The 18,410-nt window shown below is 59.0% G+C and overlaps 1 protein-coding gene across 1 annotated transcript; it reads left to right on the top strand.

The window, feature by feature from the left end:
- The first annotated feature begins 756 nt into the window (after positions 1 to 756).
- Positions 757 to 17,248, top strand: CARMIL3 (capping protein regulator and myosin 1 linker 3). Its single transcript, XM_036270126.1, is given in 41 exon segments — positions 757 to 851; positions 2,393 to 2,487; positions 2,790 to 2,840; positions 2,932 to 2,991; positions 3,078 to 3,193; positions 3,408 to 3,505; positions 3,722 to 3,792; positions 3,893 to 3,966; positions 4,172 to 4,247; positions 4,329 to 4,417; positions 4,869 to 4,963; positions 5,178 to 5,264; positions 5,475 to 5,584; positions 5,722 to 5,799; positions 6,583 to 6,659; positions 6,741 to 6,845; positions 6,941 to 7,010; positions 7,480 to 7,561; positions 7,688 to 7,784; positions 7,931 to 7,985; positions 8,063 to 8,235; positions 8,483 to 8,551; positions 8,771 to 8,864; positions 8,952 to 9,050; positions 9,441 to 9,569; positions 9,750 to 9,863; positions 10,253 to 10,428; positions 11,202 to 11,289; positions 11,428 to 11,565; positions 11,845 to 11,908; positions 12,027 to 12,235; positions 12,599 to 12,702; positions 13,298 to 13,613; positions 13,949 to 14,077; positions 14,722 to 14,788; positions 14,888 to 14,977; positions 16,464 to 16,582; positions 16,671 to 16,845; positions 17,002 to 17,123; positions 17,125 to 17,181; positions 17,183 to 17,248. Coding segments are annotated over 41 exon segments (4,224 nt in total). The 5' UTR covers positions 757 to 811.
- Positions 17,249 to 18,410: the final 1,162 nt, after the last annotated feature.

Here is an 18,410-nt window from a genome sequence, read left to right on the forward strand (position 1 = left end):
AATGTGTTCCTTTTTATAGTGTGGGGTGCAGAGGTGTGGTAGCTGAGCAGAGAGCGTGTCTGAGTGGACTGACTCTCTGGATCCCCCAAACCCTCCTCCCTGTCTCAGGACCTGAGCGTGATACTCAGGGGTGGAGGTGTCTGCAGAACTGTCAGCTGGGAGGATGTGGCACGGGGACTCCCAGGTGCTACATCCGCAGGGATGGTGCCAAGGGCGCCACGGGAATCCCCAAGTCTGGGCTAGCAGGAAAGGGAGGACAAACTCCCCCAGATCTGGCCAAGTCCTCTCCTGGCATCACCTTGGTCCCCGAGTTCCCTCGCAGGTCAGAGAGGACAAGCTGGACCGGCCTGAACAAATGGAGAAACGGGAGGGGCTTTGCAAAGGTGACCCGTGGTACTCAGGCCCACACAAAAGAAATGAGCTTTGCTTACAGTGCCCGAGGAGTGTGTGGCACGCAATGCAGGGACGCTGCTGTCCCCCGCCGGGGAGATGGCCAGGGCACCAGGCAACACGCACAGGGTGTCGCACGCGGGAGCCGGCAGGCGGGGTGGCCGCGAGCGCGCGCGGGGTCTCACGCGGCCAGCAGGCGCGGCGCGCATGCTCAGTCCGGCTTTTCCCCCGGCGGGGCGGGGGACCCGGCGCTCGGAGGCGGGGGCAGGAGCGCTCGCGCAGCCGCCCCTGACTGGAGCGGGCTCGGCGGCTGCTGCATCGCTCAGCGCGGGGGTCCTGCCGGAGCCGGGTCTAGCATGTGCCGCGGCTCCCTGGCGGTGGCGGCGGCTCTTCTGCAGCAGCGGCAGCAACAGCGGCCGCCATGGCCAAGTCCAGCGCGGAGCTCACCCGCGAGCTGCAAGGTACGAGGCTGCGGTGGTCTCTGGGACGCCAGGTCTGGGAGCATCCCAGACCCAGTGCGTTCCTCCCCGCGGCACACCCCAGCCCAGGTCCCTCCCGCCCCCGCCCCCATGCATCCCGGTTGCAAGGCAACCCCCTCCCCTACCGCTGCATCCCAGCTCCCGCATCTGTTCCCGGAGCATCCTCCGCTGCCCCCTCGCCTCACCCTGTCAGGACCTTCCGGTCGCGGAGCCACTCGTGCCGATCTTCGGTGACAGGTGCAGTCAGTCCCCTTGCGCTCCCTAAGGCTGACTCTCAGCGATCCTGGCCCACCCCTTAGCAAGGCGTCTAGTCTTCCCTCCGGAGAGTCCCCGTTTCCCCGCCGGGCGGAGCCAGGCCCGCCCCGCCGCACGATGGGAGCTGCCCCTGGTCCTGACCGCCTCTTGGCTCCACACCCTCCCTCTCCCGGCCCCGCCCCGGAACTGGCCCGGGAGAGCCCCCCTAGCAGCCTGGCAGCGCCCCGACCTGTGAGGCAAAGACGGGAATCAGGGAAGAAGGCCTGGACTGCAGCTAAAAGCAAGAGCAGGGTCTCTGCTGCTCACCTCCCACAGCTCCCGTCCCACCCTGCCCCCTTCTCACTCCCCTTTACCCACATCGCAAGGCCTCTCCTGTTTGCATGGTCCTCAGACTCGGTCCAAACCAAGGCCCGACCCCCCAGCACTGCCACAACCCTGACCCCCAGAGGCAGGAGCACAGGCTAGTCCACGCAGAGACCAGGACGCTCAAGGATACTAAGAGGTGTGCTGCACCTTGGCAATTTCCTTCACCTGCACACACACACACACACAAGCACACGCGCGCGCACACACACACGCGCGCGCACACACACACACATAAGCACAATCCTAAGATGTGTGTACACACATTTTTATAGCATTGGCACCCCCACCTTTCTCTCCCCCCCCCATACCTGGATGATTCTGCCAGCAGATGGGTACGGTCTCATTTAACACTAACTCCTTCACACCCCCCACACCCCCACACACCGGAACCTTCTGGCTCTGTGCCCTTTTCACAACTGCAAGCACAGCATACTCATTTACACTTACCCATCCCCACCAATACCACACACGGGCTCCCTGGCGTCTTCAAAAGGCATGCGCACACGCATAGTAAAAGGCAGACACACACCCAGACCACCTAGAATACAGTCAAAGGAACACCCCCACACCCCTACACAGTGACTCACTGTGTATGGGTTGACAACTGCTGGAGTGAACAGGTTGGAAAAATCCTTCACACCCTCAGAAGTGTAAGACACACCCTCCCACAGACAGTGTCACTCAGCCACTGTCCCTTGCTCAGGAACATCAGGAACCAGAGTTTTCTCCACATTCCCTCCCTCTCTAATAGAAAGAGAAAAGTCACCCAAGAAGGAAAGATCTGTGTCCCTGTCCTTTGTCTCTTTTTCTCTCATTCTATATGCTCCTGACCCTGGAAAGCCCTGGGGAGGTGGGGTGGCCAGGGGAAGGGGAGCTCTGAGCAGGCCCCTGTCCACCTGCAGACAGCATCCGGAGATGCCTGAGCCAAGGAGCGGTGCTCCAGCAACATCGCGTGAAGCTGGAGACGAAGCCCAAGAAGTTTGAGGACCGAGTGCTGGTGAGGGCACTGGGCTTGGGCGCAAAGGGAGGTATCAAGGGCAGCTGAAGGCAGAGAGCCTGGGAAGCAGGAGAAACAGAGGTGGGGAAGAGCTGAGGAGACATAGTCTGGGAGAGGGGTTAGGCTGGACTGGGTCAATGTCCAGGAGATTAGGATGGGACATGAGAGAGGGGGAGGACCCCCAGAGCAGAGGGCTGCTGCTGGCAAGGGTTGTACCCAGGCTGAGAGGGCTAAAAGAGGGCAGGAGCTAATGGCCCAGAAAACTGCCATTTGCTGCTGACTTTCTTTTCCTTCCTCTGAAGGCCCTGACCTCCTGGCGCCTCCACCTCTTTCCCCTTAAAGTCCCAGCCAAGGTGAGTTGGGCTGAGGAGCAGGAGAACACCTGGCGTGCTCCCTTCTGAGCCTGGCAGCCAGACCACAAGCTGAGCATCTCCATATCCCCAGGTGGAGAGCTCCTTCAATGTCCTGGAGATCCGGGCCTTCAACACGCTCAGTCAGAACCAGGTGAGCACCAGGGCCTGGGGCCCCACTCCTGGGCCAGCAGGAGGAAGGAGTCAGTATGCGAGGTCCTGCTGCTCCCTCTCCCCCAGATCCTAGTGGAGACAGAACGTGGCATGGTGAGCATGCGGCTGCCATCAGCTGAGAGTGTGGACCAGGTGACACGACATGTGAGCTCTGCCCTCTCCAAGGTCTGCCCTGGCCCTGGGTGAGTGGCAAAAGAGGAATCTCTCAAGGGGTTGGACAACAAGGAAACTTCTCCCTCCTTCCCTCCTTCCCCTGGACTTGAGCTCCTAGGACACCAAAGAGAAGAGCAAACATGTTCCTGCTCCTGTTTTTTTCCTGGGGATCCAGAAGCCATAATGGGAAGAATTGAGAGCCTCTTTTCACCTCTCTCTGGGATGGATTTGTTCATCTTCCAGGTGTCTAATCCGGCGTGGAAATGCAGACACTCCAGAAGGGCCCCGAGACACATCCCCCAACTCTGAGACTTCCACATCTACCACTCACAGTGTGTGTGGTGAGCAGGGCAGACTTGACAAAGTGGGCCCGAAACCCTGCCCCTTGTCCAGATTCCTTTATATAGAGAGTTTCACAGCTCCCAGACCTCAAAGGTTCATGGTGTAGCAGGAACCCAGGACACTAGCACATAAAATGACCTTGACCTTTCCTTGACCCCAAACCTGTCCCTCACCCCCTTGCCCCTCGTGGAGCCAGCTCATCTACTGCCCTACAGGTGGCTTCTCTGAGACCTACGCTGCCCTGTGTGACTACAATGGGCTGCACTGCCGTGAGGAAGTGCAATGGGTGCGTTGGGCAGGGACCCGCTATTTGGCAGGTGGGACCTGGAGGGAGGGGACAGAGGAGGAGGAGGGGAGCAGGTGTGAGCCAGTTCTACCTCTCCAAGGATGTGGACACCATCTATCATGCCGAGGATAACCGGGAGTTCAATCTTTTGGATTTCAGCCACTTGGAAAGCCGGTAAGCTCATAGATAGAGATTCCCCACCACCACCCCACATGCCCTTCTGACCCCACCCACAGTCCCAGCTCTCTCTCCCCAGCCCACCCCCCACAGTCTTCCGCACATCCAGGCTTTCCCCAGCCCAACTACTCCATCCCTAGCCTCTTCTTTCCTGCCCAGCCACCTGCTCACCACTTTTCTACCCACTTCAACCTCCCCACAGAGACTTGGCTCTAATGGTGGCAGCCCTGGCCTACAACCAGTGGTTCACCAAACTCTACTGCAAGGACCTGCGGCTGGTAGGGACCAGGGGGCATGGGGGAAATGGGAGAGAGTAGGTCATCTCTGGTTCCTGACCGCAGCACCCGCTCTGTCCTCAGGGCTCTGAAGTGCTCGAACAGGTGCTACATACACTGAGCAAGTCGGGGAGCCTTGAAGAGCTGGTGCTGGACAACGCTGGGCTTAAGACGTGAGGCCAGCCTCCTCCTTGGGCAGTGGTGCCCCCTTGCTGTAGTCTTAGGGCTCCAGAACCTTAGGACCTCAGAGGGGCCTCTGAGCTCTCTCCTCCTGCTCCTCACTTCGCAGAAGAGGAGAGTGAGGCCCAAAGAGGGCAGAAAACAAGTCAATGGTCAAGCGAGGACTCAGATCTAAGCCTCCTGACCCCCAGCTCCATGGCCTTCCCCAGCATGTTCCATCAACTGCCAAGCAGGGTGGGCTTCTCTAATCTTGAGGACCTGAAACTGGGCGTTGTCTCAGCGCTTCTCATGTATTCCAGAGTGGTGACAAGTCCTGTGCAGACCCCAAGCTGCTCCCCACCTGTGGGGGCCTCTGGCCTTTGCAGTCCCAGCCAGACAGGCAGGTGGAGGAAGAGGGGAAGCCCAGGGGCTGGACAAACAAATCCTTCCTCCCCTTGCCTGAAGGGACTTTGTCCAGAAGCTGGCCGGGGTGTTTGGGGAGAACGGGAGCTGTGTGCTGCATGCCCTCACTCTGTCCTACAACCCCATCGAGGACAAGGGTGAGCCCCAGGCCGGAATCCTACCCCCACCACCATGCAGACCCCTGTCCTAGCCCTGAGTCCAACCCAGGTCTGAACCTCGGCTCTCCAACCTGATACCAGCCCCTGCCCCAACACCTCCAGGCCTATACCCCCTTAAGCCCCTATTCTGACTCTACCATCTGCGCCCACTGCCCAGCCTCTCAATGGGCCCATTTCTCTGCACATTCCCTAGGTTTCCTCAGTCTGAGCCAGCAGCTCCTCTGCTTTCCCACTGGCCTCACCAAACTGTGCCTGGCCAAGACTGCCATTTCCCCTCGAGGTATTTGCCCTGGGAACCCTGACTTCTGACCACCTATCCTCCACAGTGCTGCCTAGGATGCTGGGCCCCCGAGGCACACCCACACACTCACACAGCCTGCCAGGGATCAAGGAAAGGAAAGGAGCTGCATTTGGGGAGTGGGGAAGAGCTGTCTATCTGGAGAAGAGGTGGGGATGGGGGCCAACCCAGCCCAGTACCCGCTGTGCACAGGGCTCCAAGCACTGGGCCAGACCTTCGGGGCCAACCCGGCCTTTGCCAGTTCCCTTCGATACCTGGACCTGAGCAAGAACCCTGGGCTGCTTGCCACAGACGAGTCCAATGTGAGTCCACGGAACATAGCCTCAAGGCCCTGCCGAAGCCTGCTCAGGCTTCAAGGCCTGGGGTCTCTGCCCTGTAGCCTGGGGGTGGAGGGTCTTTATCACCTCTTCCCCTGCAACTCCTCTGTCCTTCCTCTCAGGCCCTCTACAGTTTCCTGGCCCAGCCCAATGCCCTGGTGCACCTGGACCTGGCAGGGACCGACTGCACCATTGACTTGGTGAGGGATTGGTTGGTAACAGCAGACCAGCCTGAGGTGATTTGGGGAGGCCAGGGTGGATCCATGCTTCACCCCCTTCCTTGAGTATGAAGGTGGCAGAGCTGTTGGGATGACTTCAGGTTCAGCTGAATTACAAAGCAACCCCCACAGCTGTCACCTGTGTTGCACTTGATCTCGGTCACGGCCCAAGGCTGCCCCTAAAAGCCAGCCCTCACTCCATCCCCCTGGATCGTGGCTGAGTCCACCAGAGGATAGGACACTTCCCTCAATGTGAACAAGGCACCTATGAGCCTGTGGTGACCCTGGCTTTATGCATCCATTGCCTGTGAGCCTCTCCACCATCCCTGGGGACCAGGCAGGGGGTTGACCCACTTTTCTCAGAAGGGAAACTGAGGCAATAAGAGATGAAGTGGGCCCTGTTCGGTTTGGCTCAGCGGTTAGAGCGTCAGCCCACGAACCAGAGAGACCCGGGTTCGGTTCCCGCTAAGGGCATGTCCCTTGGTTGCAGTTTGTCTCTGGTCCTTGTTGGGGTCGTATGGGTGGCAGCCACTCGATGTGTCTATCTCACATCGATGTCTCTCTCTCTTCCCTCCACCCCCCACTCTATCTGAAGATAAATGCAAAAATGTCCTTGGGTGAGGATAAAAGAAAGGAGATGAAGTGAGCATCCATAGTGAGGCTCATATAGACTGACCTCGGGGAGTAAGGGCCAGGAGGGAGGTGGGAGGATGCCTCACGCACCCCTCCCAGCCCCTGTGAGACCCGACATGTCTCTCCCCACAGCTTCTGGGTGCCCTGCTCCATGGCTGCTGCTCCCACCTAACCTACCTCAACCTGGCCCGCAACAGCTGCTCTCACAGGTGGGAGCATGAGGGCTGTAGAAAGGGAAGGGACAAGTGGAGGGCGGCCCCCTCCCTTGCTGACCCCTGGGGTCTCTGCAGGAAGGGCCGGGAGGCCCCACCAGCCTTCAAGCAGTTCTTCAGCAGCGCCTATACACTGAGCCACGTCAACCTGTCCGCCACAAAGCTGCCGCTGGAGGCCCTCAGGTCGGGTGGGTGCAGGGTTGGGGGAGCACCCAAGGGGGAACCATTAGGGAAGGGGGTGAGAGGTAAAAGTGGGCCTGCTGACCTTCCTCCCACAGGGCGTTGCTCCAGGGCCTCTCCCTCAACAGTCACCTCAGTGATCTGCACCTGGACCTCAGCAGCTGTGAGGTGAGCCCTCAGTCCCCCAACCCCACTGATTGTCCTCCACCCACTGTTGATTTCTCTGACCTAAGTCAAACACTGGCAACATCTTGCCTCTGAACTATTCCTCTGTGACACCCCCCCCCAACCTGATCACACCTCCACTTTCCCCTTTCAGTCTGTGGTCCGCGTCCCTCTTTCCAGAGGTCATTTTCAGTCTCCAGTGTCTCCCCCTCAAAAGCTTTGCGGAGGGAGATACCAGGCTTTCCCACCAGAGGGCAGAAGCAAGCTGTCTCTGGTGCAGTGGCCTGGAGACTGAACGGAAGAGAGAGCCCTAGGGAAGAATCTGGTGCGGAGAAGGGGCCTCCTGATTTTACACCCCAGACGTGATATGACCTTGAGTCCTGGCGTAACTACTTTGGTCTCTGAGTATTAAAGGTGCCCTACCCCCACCCTTACTCTGCCTTCCTGCCCCACCCCTGCCTTGTCCCTGCAGCTCCGCTCAGCAGGAGCCCAGGCTTTGCAAGAGCATTTGGGGGCTGTCACCTGTGTGGGCAGCCTGGATCTGTCAGACAACGGTGAGTGGAGGTGCTTTTCTCCCTGGAGACCAGGTGGGGCTGGGCCTGGAGCGTGGGGGAGAAGCCTTAAGGAGATTCTTGTGAGCCTCCAGCCTCAAGGCCAGGCCTGTCTCATCTACTGGCCAGGGTTTGATTCTGACCTCCTGACACTGGTGCCCGCACTTGGCAAGAACAAGTCACTCAAGCACCTGTTTCTGGGCAAAAACTTCAACGTCAAGGCCAAGTAAGGCCCCTCCCCATACCATAGACCCTCACTTCACCATCCACCTGTCCTTTTGGCTCACTGTATTACCTCTGACACCTCCCTGCTCCCCCAGTAGCATGACCCCAGCCCCCTCCCCTCCTACTCTGAGCCCTGACTTCCCTCAGGACCCTGGAGGAGATCCTCCACAAGCTGGTGCAGCTGATCCAGGAGGAGGACTGTGTGAGTGACTGGGCCTGGGAGGGACCCGCTGTGGTGGGAGCTTTGGAGACTAGGCCCAACCCCCACTTCCCACATAGTCCCTGCAGTCCCTGTCCGTGGCAGACTCCCGGCTGAAGCTGCGCACCAGCATCCTCATCAATGCCCTGGGTAGCAACACCTGCCTGGCTAAGGTGGATCTGAGTGGCAATGGCATGGAGGACATCGGGGCCAAGATGCTGTCTAAGGCCCTGCAGATAAACTCCTCCCTCAGGTGGGTCCCCGCTTGGACCCTCTGACCCCCTACACACACACACACACACACACACACACACACACACACATACACACACACACACATGCCCTCCCGCCCTCCCTGCTTGCCTTGCTCTGCCCTAGCTTCCAGGAGACCCCAGTCCCAGAACCAATTCTAAGTCCACCTCATTACCCAGGAAAGGTATCCTACCCCTTAACAGGGACCCAGAGGAAAGGGTAACAAGCTGTGCTCACCCTCTCCCCAGAACTATCCTATGGGATCGGAACAACACATCTGCCCTGGGCTTTCTGGACATTGCAAGGGCCCTGGAGAGGTGAGTGGACCAGGCCCTTCCCTGGCCTAAGCCCCCAGCTTCCAAAGCCTGGATCGGGCCTGAACTAATTCAGCCCCACACCAGCCCCCAAGACTTATTTGCACAGAAATGTTAAGAAGGGCCATGGACAAGGGAAGTGGTCAGCAAGAGGTGGGTTTGGGGGAGCGGGGGCCTCTCCTCACCTCTTTCTCCACTTAGCTGTGCTCTTACATCCCACAGCAACCACACGCTTCGCTTCATGTCCTTCCCTGTGAGCGACATCTCCCAAGCTTACCGCAGCGCCCCCGAGCGCACCGAGGACGTCTGGCAGAAGGTGGCAGCCTAAGCCAGGTGGACAGAGAGGGCAGGGGCCAGCCCACATCCCCGGGCCCTGATCTGCTCACCCCATTGTCATCTCCAGATCCAGTGGTGCTTGGTGAGAAACAACCACTCCCAGACGTGTCCCCAGGAGCAGGCCTTCAGGCTGCAGCAGGGCCTGGTGACCAGCAGCGCGGAGCAAGTAAACATTTCCCTCTGGGACACACGAGACGTGCATGGGGCATGCAAGGCATAGGTGTGATGTGACTGGGGTGGGGCATAAAAGAGGCATCACATGATGCCCATAACTGGGCTTGAGTGTAGGGGATCAGAAAGACAGGACACTCAGAATAGGGGCCCCAAACATGAGAGAACTTGTGGGCAAACAGTGGGGGCACCCAGACAAGGAGTGTAGGGGACTGCAGGAGCTCCCCTGGACATTCAAGAAGGGCTCCTCCAGAAGAAGTGAGAACAGGCCATCTGGAGACATCACCACCACCCCGGTAGTGCTGGCACCAATAGCACTGCCCAAGGAGACCCCGGGAAGATGTTGTATGGGGTCCCCCCGACACTCCTGCTGTCTGTGCCCCAGATGCTGCAGCGGCTGTGTGGACGCGTGCAGGAGGAGGTGCGGGCCCTGAGGCTGTGCCCCCTGGAGCCCGTGCAGGATGAGCTGCTCTACGCTCGGGACCTCATCAAGGACGCCAAGAACTCCCGGGCGGTGAGCCCTGCACAGCGCCCCCACACGCCCCCTGACAATCCAGAGCCCAGGAAGGCCAGCCATGCTGACCCAGAAGTGCCCAGGCCCTGCCCCGTGCATCTGCCCTCCTAGTGCAGGGCACCCCGGGACCTAGTACGGCCTGCTTCTGGCCTGCTGATCATAACCCCTTCCTTAACACAGCTGTTTCCCAGCCTCTACGAGCTGGGTCACGTGCTGGCCAACGACGGGCCTGTGCGGCAGAGGCTGGAGTCAGTAGCCAGTGAGGTGTCCAAGGCTGTGGACAAGGAGCTGCAGGCAAGTCCTAGGGAAAGAGCCTCGTGTTGACCCAGACTCCAAGCCCAGGGTTGAGGTCTACACAAGGACATTACTGGGGGCAGGAAGGGAATGCAGAGCTGAGACCACCCACACTCCCACTGTGCAGAGAGACATTACTAGAAAACTGGGTTTGAATTTTTTCTACCAGGTTCAGTCTCGGCCCCAGGACTCTTACCTCTCCCCCTGGACCAACTCTTCGCTGTCCACATGGGAGGATGGGAGCCTGAGTGTCCCAGGCTCTGCTGCTAACTGGCCCTCTGATTTGGGCGAGCCGTGGGGGGTGGAATAGACAGGCTAGAGTCTCGGCTGTGGAGCCACCCCTGATCCTGCTCCTCTTTGGGCTCTGGTCTCCCTCCCCCCCATATTAGGTGATCCTGGAGTCCATGGTCAGCCTAACACAGGAGCTATGCCCCGTGGCCATGCGGGTGGCTGAGGGACACAACAAGATGCTGAGCAATGTGGCTGAGCGCGTCACTGTGCCCCGGAACTTCATCCGCGGGGCGCTGCTGGAGCAGGCGGGGCAGGACATTCAGAATAAACTGGAGTGAGAGGCAGACGGGCTGGGGTGGGGCTGGATTGGTCCCAGAACACTTAGGGACTTGGGGCCCAGCTCTCAGCAATGAATAATGAATGGCACAATCTCCATTACAAGAGATAAATCTTTAACCAACTGCAACCTTGCTATTTAGGGTCGGACTGGTCTTTGCCCTAGAAATCTAAGTGCTGAGCCAGGGTTTAGGACCTGGGGTTCAGGAGCCCGGCAGTGCACACAGTGTGCACACACACACCACACATACACCCGGAGTCATCTCCTAGAAACAGCACAGCCTCCTCAGAGGCCCGGTCAGAGAGAGGTGATGTGGTTGGAGCGCACAGACTACACTCTCCCTCCCAGTTTTCACCCCCAGACCTCTTTCATTCTGGTCTGGGTGCCACCACTCGCCAAAGCAAAGAAAGAGGAGAATTATTCTAAGCGCTGGTTTCTGTCTTACAGCAGAGACCAGCAGAGCTCACTCAGCACCCCAACTTATCCAGCTCTGCCCCCCTGGAGCTCCAGGAGCCCGACCCAGAGCCCCCTTGCTCCTCCTTCTTCCGTCCTTTTTGCCCACCCTCCCAATCCACACACACATAGGCTGGAGGTCTGTGGGTGGGACTGTAAATGCCTTTATGGAGACTCAAGTGTGGTGGACCTCAGGTGCCTCCTACAGCACGTGAGGGCCTCCTTGGGTGGCCAGGCTGGCTGGCCATCTCCCTCAGGCGCCTGGGGAAGGGCAGGGCTGGGGAAGGAGTGGCTAAGCAGCCCCACTGTGCCCACAGTGAAGTGAAGCTGTCAGTCGTCACCTACTTAACCAACTCCATAGTGGATGAGATCCTGCAGGAGCTATACCATTCACACAAGAGCCTGGTAAGGTCTCTGAGCCCTGGCCCGGCTCAGACATGCCCTGCTTGCGGGCATCATACCATCTCCCCCAACCCTCTCTCCTCAAGTCTCTGGGAGGCAGATCACTCCCTTGGGATCCTGTTCACACCTGTCCTTCCACAGGCCCGGCACCTGGCCCAGCTAAGAACACTAGCAGATCCACCCGGGGGGCCAGGCCAAGGGCAGGATCTGTCCTCCCGGGGTCGGGGCCGTAACCATGACCACGAGGAGACCACAGATGATGAACTTGGGACCAACATTGTGAGCACCCCACTCCCAACCCCCTCCCTAACCTAGGTCCTGCCCCTGAACTTGCAAAACACTGTCCCTTCCACTTCTCTGGACTCCAGTCTCCCCTTGCTGAGCTGGTCTCACCCCCAGCCCCCACCAGCTCAGCCTCTGCCCTGATCCCAATGCCCCAGGCACCTGCGCAGGGGGAGGCAGGAGGGACTCTAAAAGGAAGGTTCTCTGAGGAATGAGCTCCGGGTGAGGTTCCTGGCACGTGCAGCCTGGCCCCGCTCTTTGCCTCCATTTCTGCAGGACACCATGGCCATCAAAAAGCAGAAACGCTGCCGCAAGATCCGGCCGGTGTCTGCCTTCATTAGTGAGTCCCCAGCTTTGATTCTAAGGGCGCTGTTTCCCTTTCTTTTTTTTTCTGTCCCACCAGCCTACTTTCTCCCTGTCCCTCCTGCTAATCCTTCTAACTGCTGCTGTCCCCACAGGTGGGAGCCCTCAGGACATGGAAAGCCAGCTGGGGAGCCTGGGGATCCCCCCTGGTTGGTTCTCAGGACTTGGGAACAGCCAGCCCACAGCTATCGGCTCCTGGGAAGGTCTCTCCGAGCTTCCCACTCACGGCTATAAACTAAGGCATCAAACACAAGGCAGGCCCCGGCCCCCCAGGACCACCCCTCCAGGACCTGGTCGGCCCAATGTGAGTCCCTAGGCCTCTCAAGAAGATCGACTTCACTTGGCAATGCCGAGCCAGGCGTCGCTTTAGGACCCAAATGCAGAGGCACCAGCCCTGGGGGATCTGGCAGGAGCCCCACCAGGCCACCAAAAGAGGGACTATCCAGTTTGGATGGCAGCTAGACCTTGTCACAGATAGTAAATCTGTCAGGCAGCGGCAGTCCTCACTGTGGTGAGAGCCGCCAAGCTTAGGAAATTTCCAGGTGGACTGAAGTCTAAATTTCCATGGGGCCAAGAGAGGCCAGTCCAAGTCCAAAGGGGAGGGGCCTGCGTGGATGGGAGGAGCTTCCTGGCCTGGGTAAGATTCCCTACAGGACTCTCCTCCCAGCAGGTGCCAGCGCCTGGGACGCGTCAGGAGAACGGGATGGCCACCCGCCTGGATGAGGGGCTGGAGGACTTCTTCAGCCGAAGGGTCATGGATGAAAGTTCCAGGTGCGGCAGGGAGACACACGCCCATTGTCATCAGGCCTGAGGACCCCTGTGTCAGCCCAGCTCCCATGGAGGCCTCTCCAGTGACAGAACCCAAAGCCAGTCTCTGGGACGTTTTCCCCACATTGTTGTCCTTCCACACCCAGTCCTTACCTCCCATGTTTTCTTAGGCTCAGCACAGCTAACTAGAAAGGATGGGGCCACAGCAGTGGGGGGTGGGGACAGGGACGGGGTGGGCGTGGCCGCAGGCCCTGGGTTCTTATGACCATGCGGGTAGGAGGCCTGGAGGGCATGTTCTCAGTCACTGTCCTGCACGGAAGGAAGGGGTCAGCTGGAGGGGCTGAGAAGAGAGGGCAGGAGGGGCGTCTGTGAGGAAAGTTGATCTGCTAGAGGATTAGGACAGGGAAGGTGAGGACACCTTATCCCCGGAGAGAAGTGGAAAGGAAAGGGCTACAGAAACTAGATGACAGAGGAAAGTGGGAGGTTTATGAGACCCAAGACTAGACGAACGCCAGCACCACCCTGGGCCCCGAGCCACCTCTGCGTGTGACATCCACGTCTCCCCACGGCTGGTCATTCACTCACCCGCCCCACCCAGCTACCCGCGGACTCTGCGGACCCTGCGGCCAGGCCTCTCGGAGCCCCCGCTGCCTCCACTCCAGAAGAAGAGGCGCAGAGGCCTGTTTCACTTTCGCCGACCCCGGAGCTTCAAGGGGGACAGGGGACCAGGGTCCCCCACCACTGGGCTCCTCCTCCCTCCTCCCCCACCCCCACCTCCAACTCAGGAGAGCCCACCGAGCCCAGACCCCCCCAGCCTGGGCAACAACTCTTCCCCCTGCTGGAGCCCAGAGGAGGAGAGCGGCCTCCTCTCTGGATTAGCGGGGAGCCGGGGGCCTTCCTTCCGCAGGAAGATGGTAAGTGAGGCAGGAGGTACCGTGTCCTCCCAGTTCGCTGCCCCACACATAGCCCCCCTGCCCATTCCACCCCGGGCAGCTAATGGGAGAATGCTAGGAAGCTGGGCTCTGGGGGACTTGGGTCACCCCAACTCCTCGCTCCTTGAGAGTGGGCCAGGCTGGTGACCAGAGCATGCTGGGAGTGCTGCATGCATATTTCCGAGGAAGGACAGGGGCCTGGGCAGGGCTCCAGGGGCGGGGGGCTCAGAGGGGCAGGGGCCCTTCCCCACTCCCGTGCTGCCTGAGGAGCCCCTTCTCCCTCAGGAACTGCTTGTAAACCTGAGGCCTTGTTCTAGGGCACTGAAGGGTCGGAGCCAGGGGAGGGGGGCCAGGCCCCTGGGACAGCACAGCAGCCAAGGGTCCAGGGTGTTGCCCTTCCTGGGTTGGGAAGAACCAAAGGTTGGAGCTTCGATGGGAAACAAGAGGTGAGGGGAGCCCAAGGCGGTCAACTGAGGGTCCTGTGGGTCCCTGTCTGCCACCCTCCCCTTCCAGCACCTCCATCCCGGGTGGGTCAGGGGAGAGAGCCCTGTTTTGGCGTTAGAGGTGTTAGCTGCAGCTCTGCCCGCACCAGACACTTCCCGTGGAGTCCTGGCCAGGTCACTTAGCCTCCTGGAGCCTCTACTTCCTTGTGAAATGGGCGGTCATAAAAATACTTACCTCCAGAGCTGTTTCCCAAACTTTGGTGACTTGATGACCACCTTTAAGACTGATTTTTTTTTTACCTTCTCCACATCCCACCTGTGTCATTATTTACATAATATTTTAATTTAAATCAACTCACCTTTTTTTTTTAACTCAGCCTGGACCTGTGAATTATTATCTTTAAAACTATAGTCATGTTTTCTTCTACTACACATAAAATAAACATATAACTATTAAAATAACAGTACGTGCATTCATGTGAGCCATTTCTTACGCCCCTAGGGTGGTCTGGGTGCCACTCTTTGGGGAAAATGGCCCAAGCGTCTAGGGACTGATGACCTGGGACGCTAGAGCAGAAGCCCCTTGCTGACTGCAGTCCCCACCTGGAGAGAGCGCTTCCGACGCCCTGACTCAGCTGTCCTTGCAGGGCACAGGCCCAGACCTGGAGGGCAGTGTCCAGGCTTGGCAGAGACGGCGCTCCTCGGATGACGCAGGTGAGAATGGTCGCTCTCCCTTCCTCTGACCCCTCTCTCAGAGGCCCCTCCTGATTTGCCTTTCCCGGCCCCCTTTTCCCATCCCCTCCTCCACTCCAGGGCCCGGAGCCTGGAAGCCCCCCCCACCACCCCAGAGCACCAAGCCAAGCTTCAGCGCCATGCGCCGAGCGGAAGCCACGTGGCACATAGGTAGGAACACCTCTTCTGGGGCGGCAGCAGCGCTGAGGCCCGGGGTGTGTCCAAAAAGCAGAAGCTGTGGCCCCTGCGTCCGGGAATCCAAGGTGGGGCAGTGAGAACTCAGCACAGTGAACATGTTGAAGGATATTTACAAAGCTCTGTGCAGAGAGACAACCCAATCCAGCAAAGGTCCTACAGAACAAACGTGGCTTTGCCAGGACCGGCCGACAAGAACACTTTGTGGGTGATTCTGGATAATTCTCTAGGGTAGGGGCCACCTGTGGTCACTGTCAGCTGAATGGCATCCTCTATAGAGAATCCCTCTCTCTCTGACCTTCGGCTGGGAAGACAGTGGGCAAGTACTAGTCATGCCAGGCCCACCTCAAACATTCCAGGCTCCTTTAAAAATAACCTGCGAGGCCATGCCCAGCGTATGCAGAAAGGTGCCACCAGAGGGGCAAGAGCCTGTCCTGCCTTGGAGGTCAGAAACCCTGGGTGTTAGTCCCGGCTCGGCCACCACCAGCAGTGTTGACCTTATACAAGTTATTTGCTCTCTGGCTTTGAACCTCCAAAGGATAAAGGGGAGGGGTTCATGGTGTGACACTTCCCTTCTGCTGAGTTCAGAGCACCTTTCACTTCCAGTCTCTAAAGGAAAGCTGGTCAGCTCAGCATCAGCCTAGTTCCCACAGGCCTGGAATACGACCCTTCACCAATACCGACATGGACAGATCTCACTGTGGATATCAACACTCCATAACCCTCCTCCTCTCCACCCCAAGGCTAGGTCACAAGGGCATGTGCAGAGCAGGCTGGCCCTTGGCCTGTGCTCCTGCCCGTCGTCCAAGGCCCAGCCGGTACTGGGGGCATCTTGACTGTGTTCCTGTCCCCCACACAAACTAGCTAAACACCGAAGTGGTGCTCCATCCTTCAGTTAGGGGACCACAAGAGTTGGATGCTCCACTGCACACCCTTCAGGTCTTCCTCACTCACACCTCACAGATGCACACACAGACAACCCCTTCCAGGTGAACTACCCTCAGGCTCAATTTGCATACAGCCACAGAGGTGGGAGGTGGGGGTGCCAGGGTGCCTCTTCTTGAGGTTCGCCATCTAAGTCAGACTGGCAGACAAAGTCTTGGGAGTGCCAAGCTGCAGCCTTGGCAGGGCCCCGGGGCACTGCAGCCCTGGATGGGCAACCAGGCCTATGGACCCAGACAGCCCCAGGCTCTGGCTCCATCCCAGCAGGAGAGAGCTCAGGCCGTGCTCTTCAAGAGGGACAGCCAGGCAGAGCCCACTCCAGAGGTGACAGGCTCAGGACCATCCTGTGGACCTAGGACTAAGGAAATATGAGAGCAGGAGAGAACATTTAAGGCAAAGGCATAGGAGCAAATAAGCTGGGGGAGAGAAGTCCTGGCCTCCAGGGCACCGCAGGGCTGGGGCACAGGGAGGGCTGTGCAAGATGCCTACGCAGTTTCTCTTCTCTCTCCCTGGCCACTAGCTGAGGAGAGTGCCCCCAACCACAGCTTCCAGAGCCCCAGCCCAGCCTCCCAGGATGGGGAGGAGGAGAAGGAGGGGGCCCTATTCCCGGAGAGGCTGGTTCCTGCTAGGAATGCCAAGGTGAGGACTGGCAAGGCCGCTGGAGAAGGCACTTTGATGAGGCAAAAGGACTAACTGACCAGCACCTTCCTTCTTCTGCCAGCTGCAGGACGCCCCCTTGGCTCCACGGCCCCCCAAGCCAGTGGCTGTGCCCAGGGGCCGCCATCCCCCGCAGGAGCCACGGGCCCGGGAGGAGGCTGAGGTTGGGGTTGCAGCCCCAGGAATGAACAAACCCCGGCAGAGGCTGGGCTCACAGCAGGACCAAGAGGAGTCCGAGGCCCAAGGTCTGCCAGCTGGCTGGAGGGGGGCCTGGGATGCCTCTAGGACCCCGCCGCCCACACTGGGTCCCTATCCCAAGCGCAAAATGAGTCACAGCCTGGATGAGCACCCAGCCTGTGAGCCTCACTCATATGCCAGACCTGCCTTGACTGTCATTTCAGGGCCCCTAGATCCAGGCCGCCGGACTGCGCCCCTGAAGCCCAAGAGGACCCGGCGAGCCCAGTCCTGTGACAAGCTGGAGCCTGACAGAAGACAGCCCCCTGACCCCACAGGTGCCGGTGGAGTGGGCGAGAGGACAGTCCCCCTTCCCACCCACCCGTCCATTATGGTGCGCCCCACACCGGGTGGCTGGCTCTCCCTGCCCAGGAAACAGGGCTCCCTGGATTTGTCCCCAGCAGGAACCAGTGAGCCAGGAACAGACTGACAGCTGCTGCAGCACCCTCCCCAGCCCTCCTCTCGACATGTGCCTCACAGGGACTGACCCCCCACCCCTGCACCTCCAGGCCCCTCTGCCAGCCCAGGCCACGGGGGCAGGATGGCAGGGTGAGGGGTGGGGGACAGGATGGGAGGGAGCAACCTGGAGAGAGAGGCTCTGGATGTCTGCTCCCTCAGCAGAGAGCTTTGGGGTGGGGGCCATCTCCCTCTCTGAAGGGCAGATCTGTCCCTCTATTCCCAGGGGCTCTCTCCCCATTTGTATAGAATAAAAAACAAAATCACTCCCTGCCTTGAGTCTTTGCTGTCTTCCCCATTTACTGCCCCCACACCCCACCATCTGCTCCCCTTCGGTGCTTGGTCTCAGTGGGGAGAAGTGAGGAACACCCCACAGGGATGGGGCTGGGGCTCTGAGCACAGGGGGAAAGACCAGAGAAGTGATGGGAGGGGACTAAGAAGTCCCCAGGTCGTGTTGCTTGTCATGGGTAGGATCTGGGCTGAGCTGGCTGGAGAAGGGTATACAATGAAAGAAACCAACGCCAGTGTATTTCCAGCTCTGGGAGGTGTGGTGGGACTGGGAGACCCCAGGGTACCAGGAGGAGACCGGGCAGCAGTGTGCTGTGTGTGTGTGTGTGTGTGTGTGTGTGTGTGTGTGTTTACTCATAGGCAGGCTCACTAATGGTGGGGTTAAATGGTGCGCCATCCTAGGGGCACCGTCAGTAATCAGAAATATCAACAGTAAAGTGGCCTGAGGGTGAACGGAAGTGTCTATGGTGTGAGAAGATCAGTGACTAAATTAGTTGTTTCCCGTTGGTGCACTCCCAAACACCAGCTTAACATTCAAGACTCCAGCCCAAGAGTCTCTTCCTCGGTGAAGCCCTTCCTGATGCCTTCCCCCTACTCATCCAAATTGAACCCTCCCTCTCTGTGGCCCACTGCATCCTGAACAGATCCATATTTTTGCACCTGACACACTTCATTGCTCTTGTGTACTGGCTTATCATCTCTGTCTGTGGGCCTGTTTGTTCTATATACACAACTTCCCCCAGGGACAGGAGCTCTGTCTCAATCACCTGAAGAGCACCAGCCCCTGGCACAATACCTGGTTCCCAGGAGCTGCTCGATAAATGGCTGCTAC

The sequence above is a fragment of the Molossus molossus genome, unplaced genomic scaffold (assembly GCF_014108415.1).
Source record: "Molossus molossus isolate mMolMol1 unplaced genomic scaffold, mMolMol1.p scaffold_m16_p_1, whole genome shotgun sequence".
In the NCBI taxonomy this organism is placed as follows: domain Eukaryota; kingdom Metazoa; phylum Chordata; class Mammalia; order Chiroptera; family Molossidae; genus Molossus; species Molossus molossus.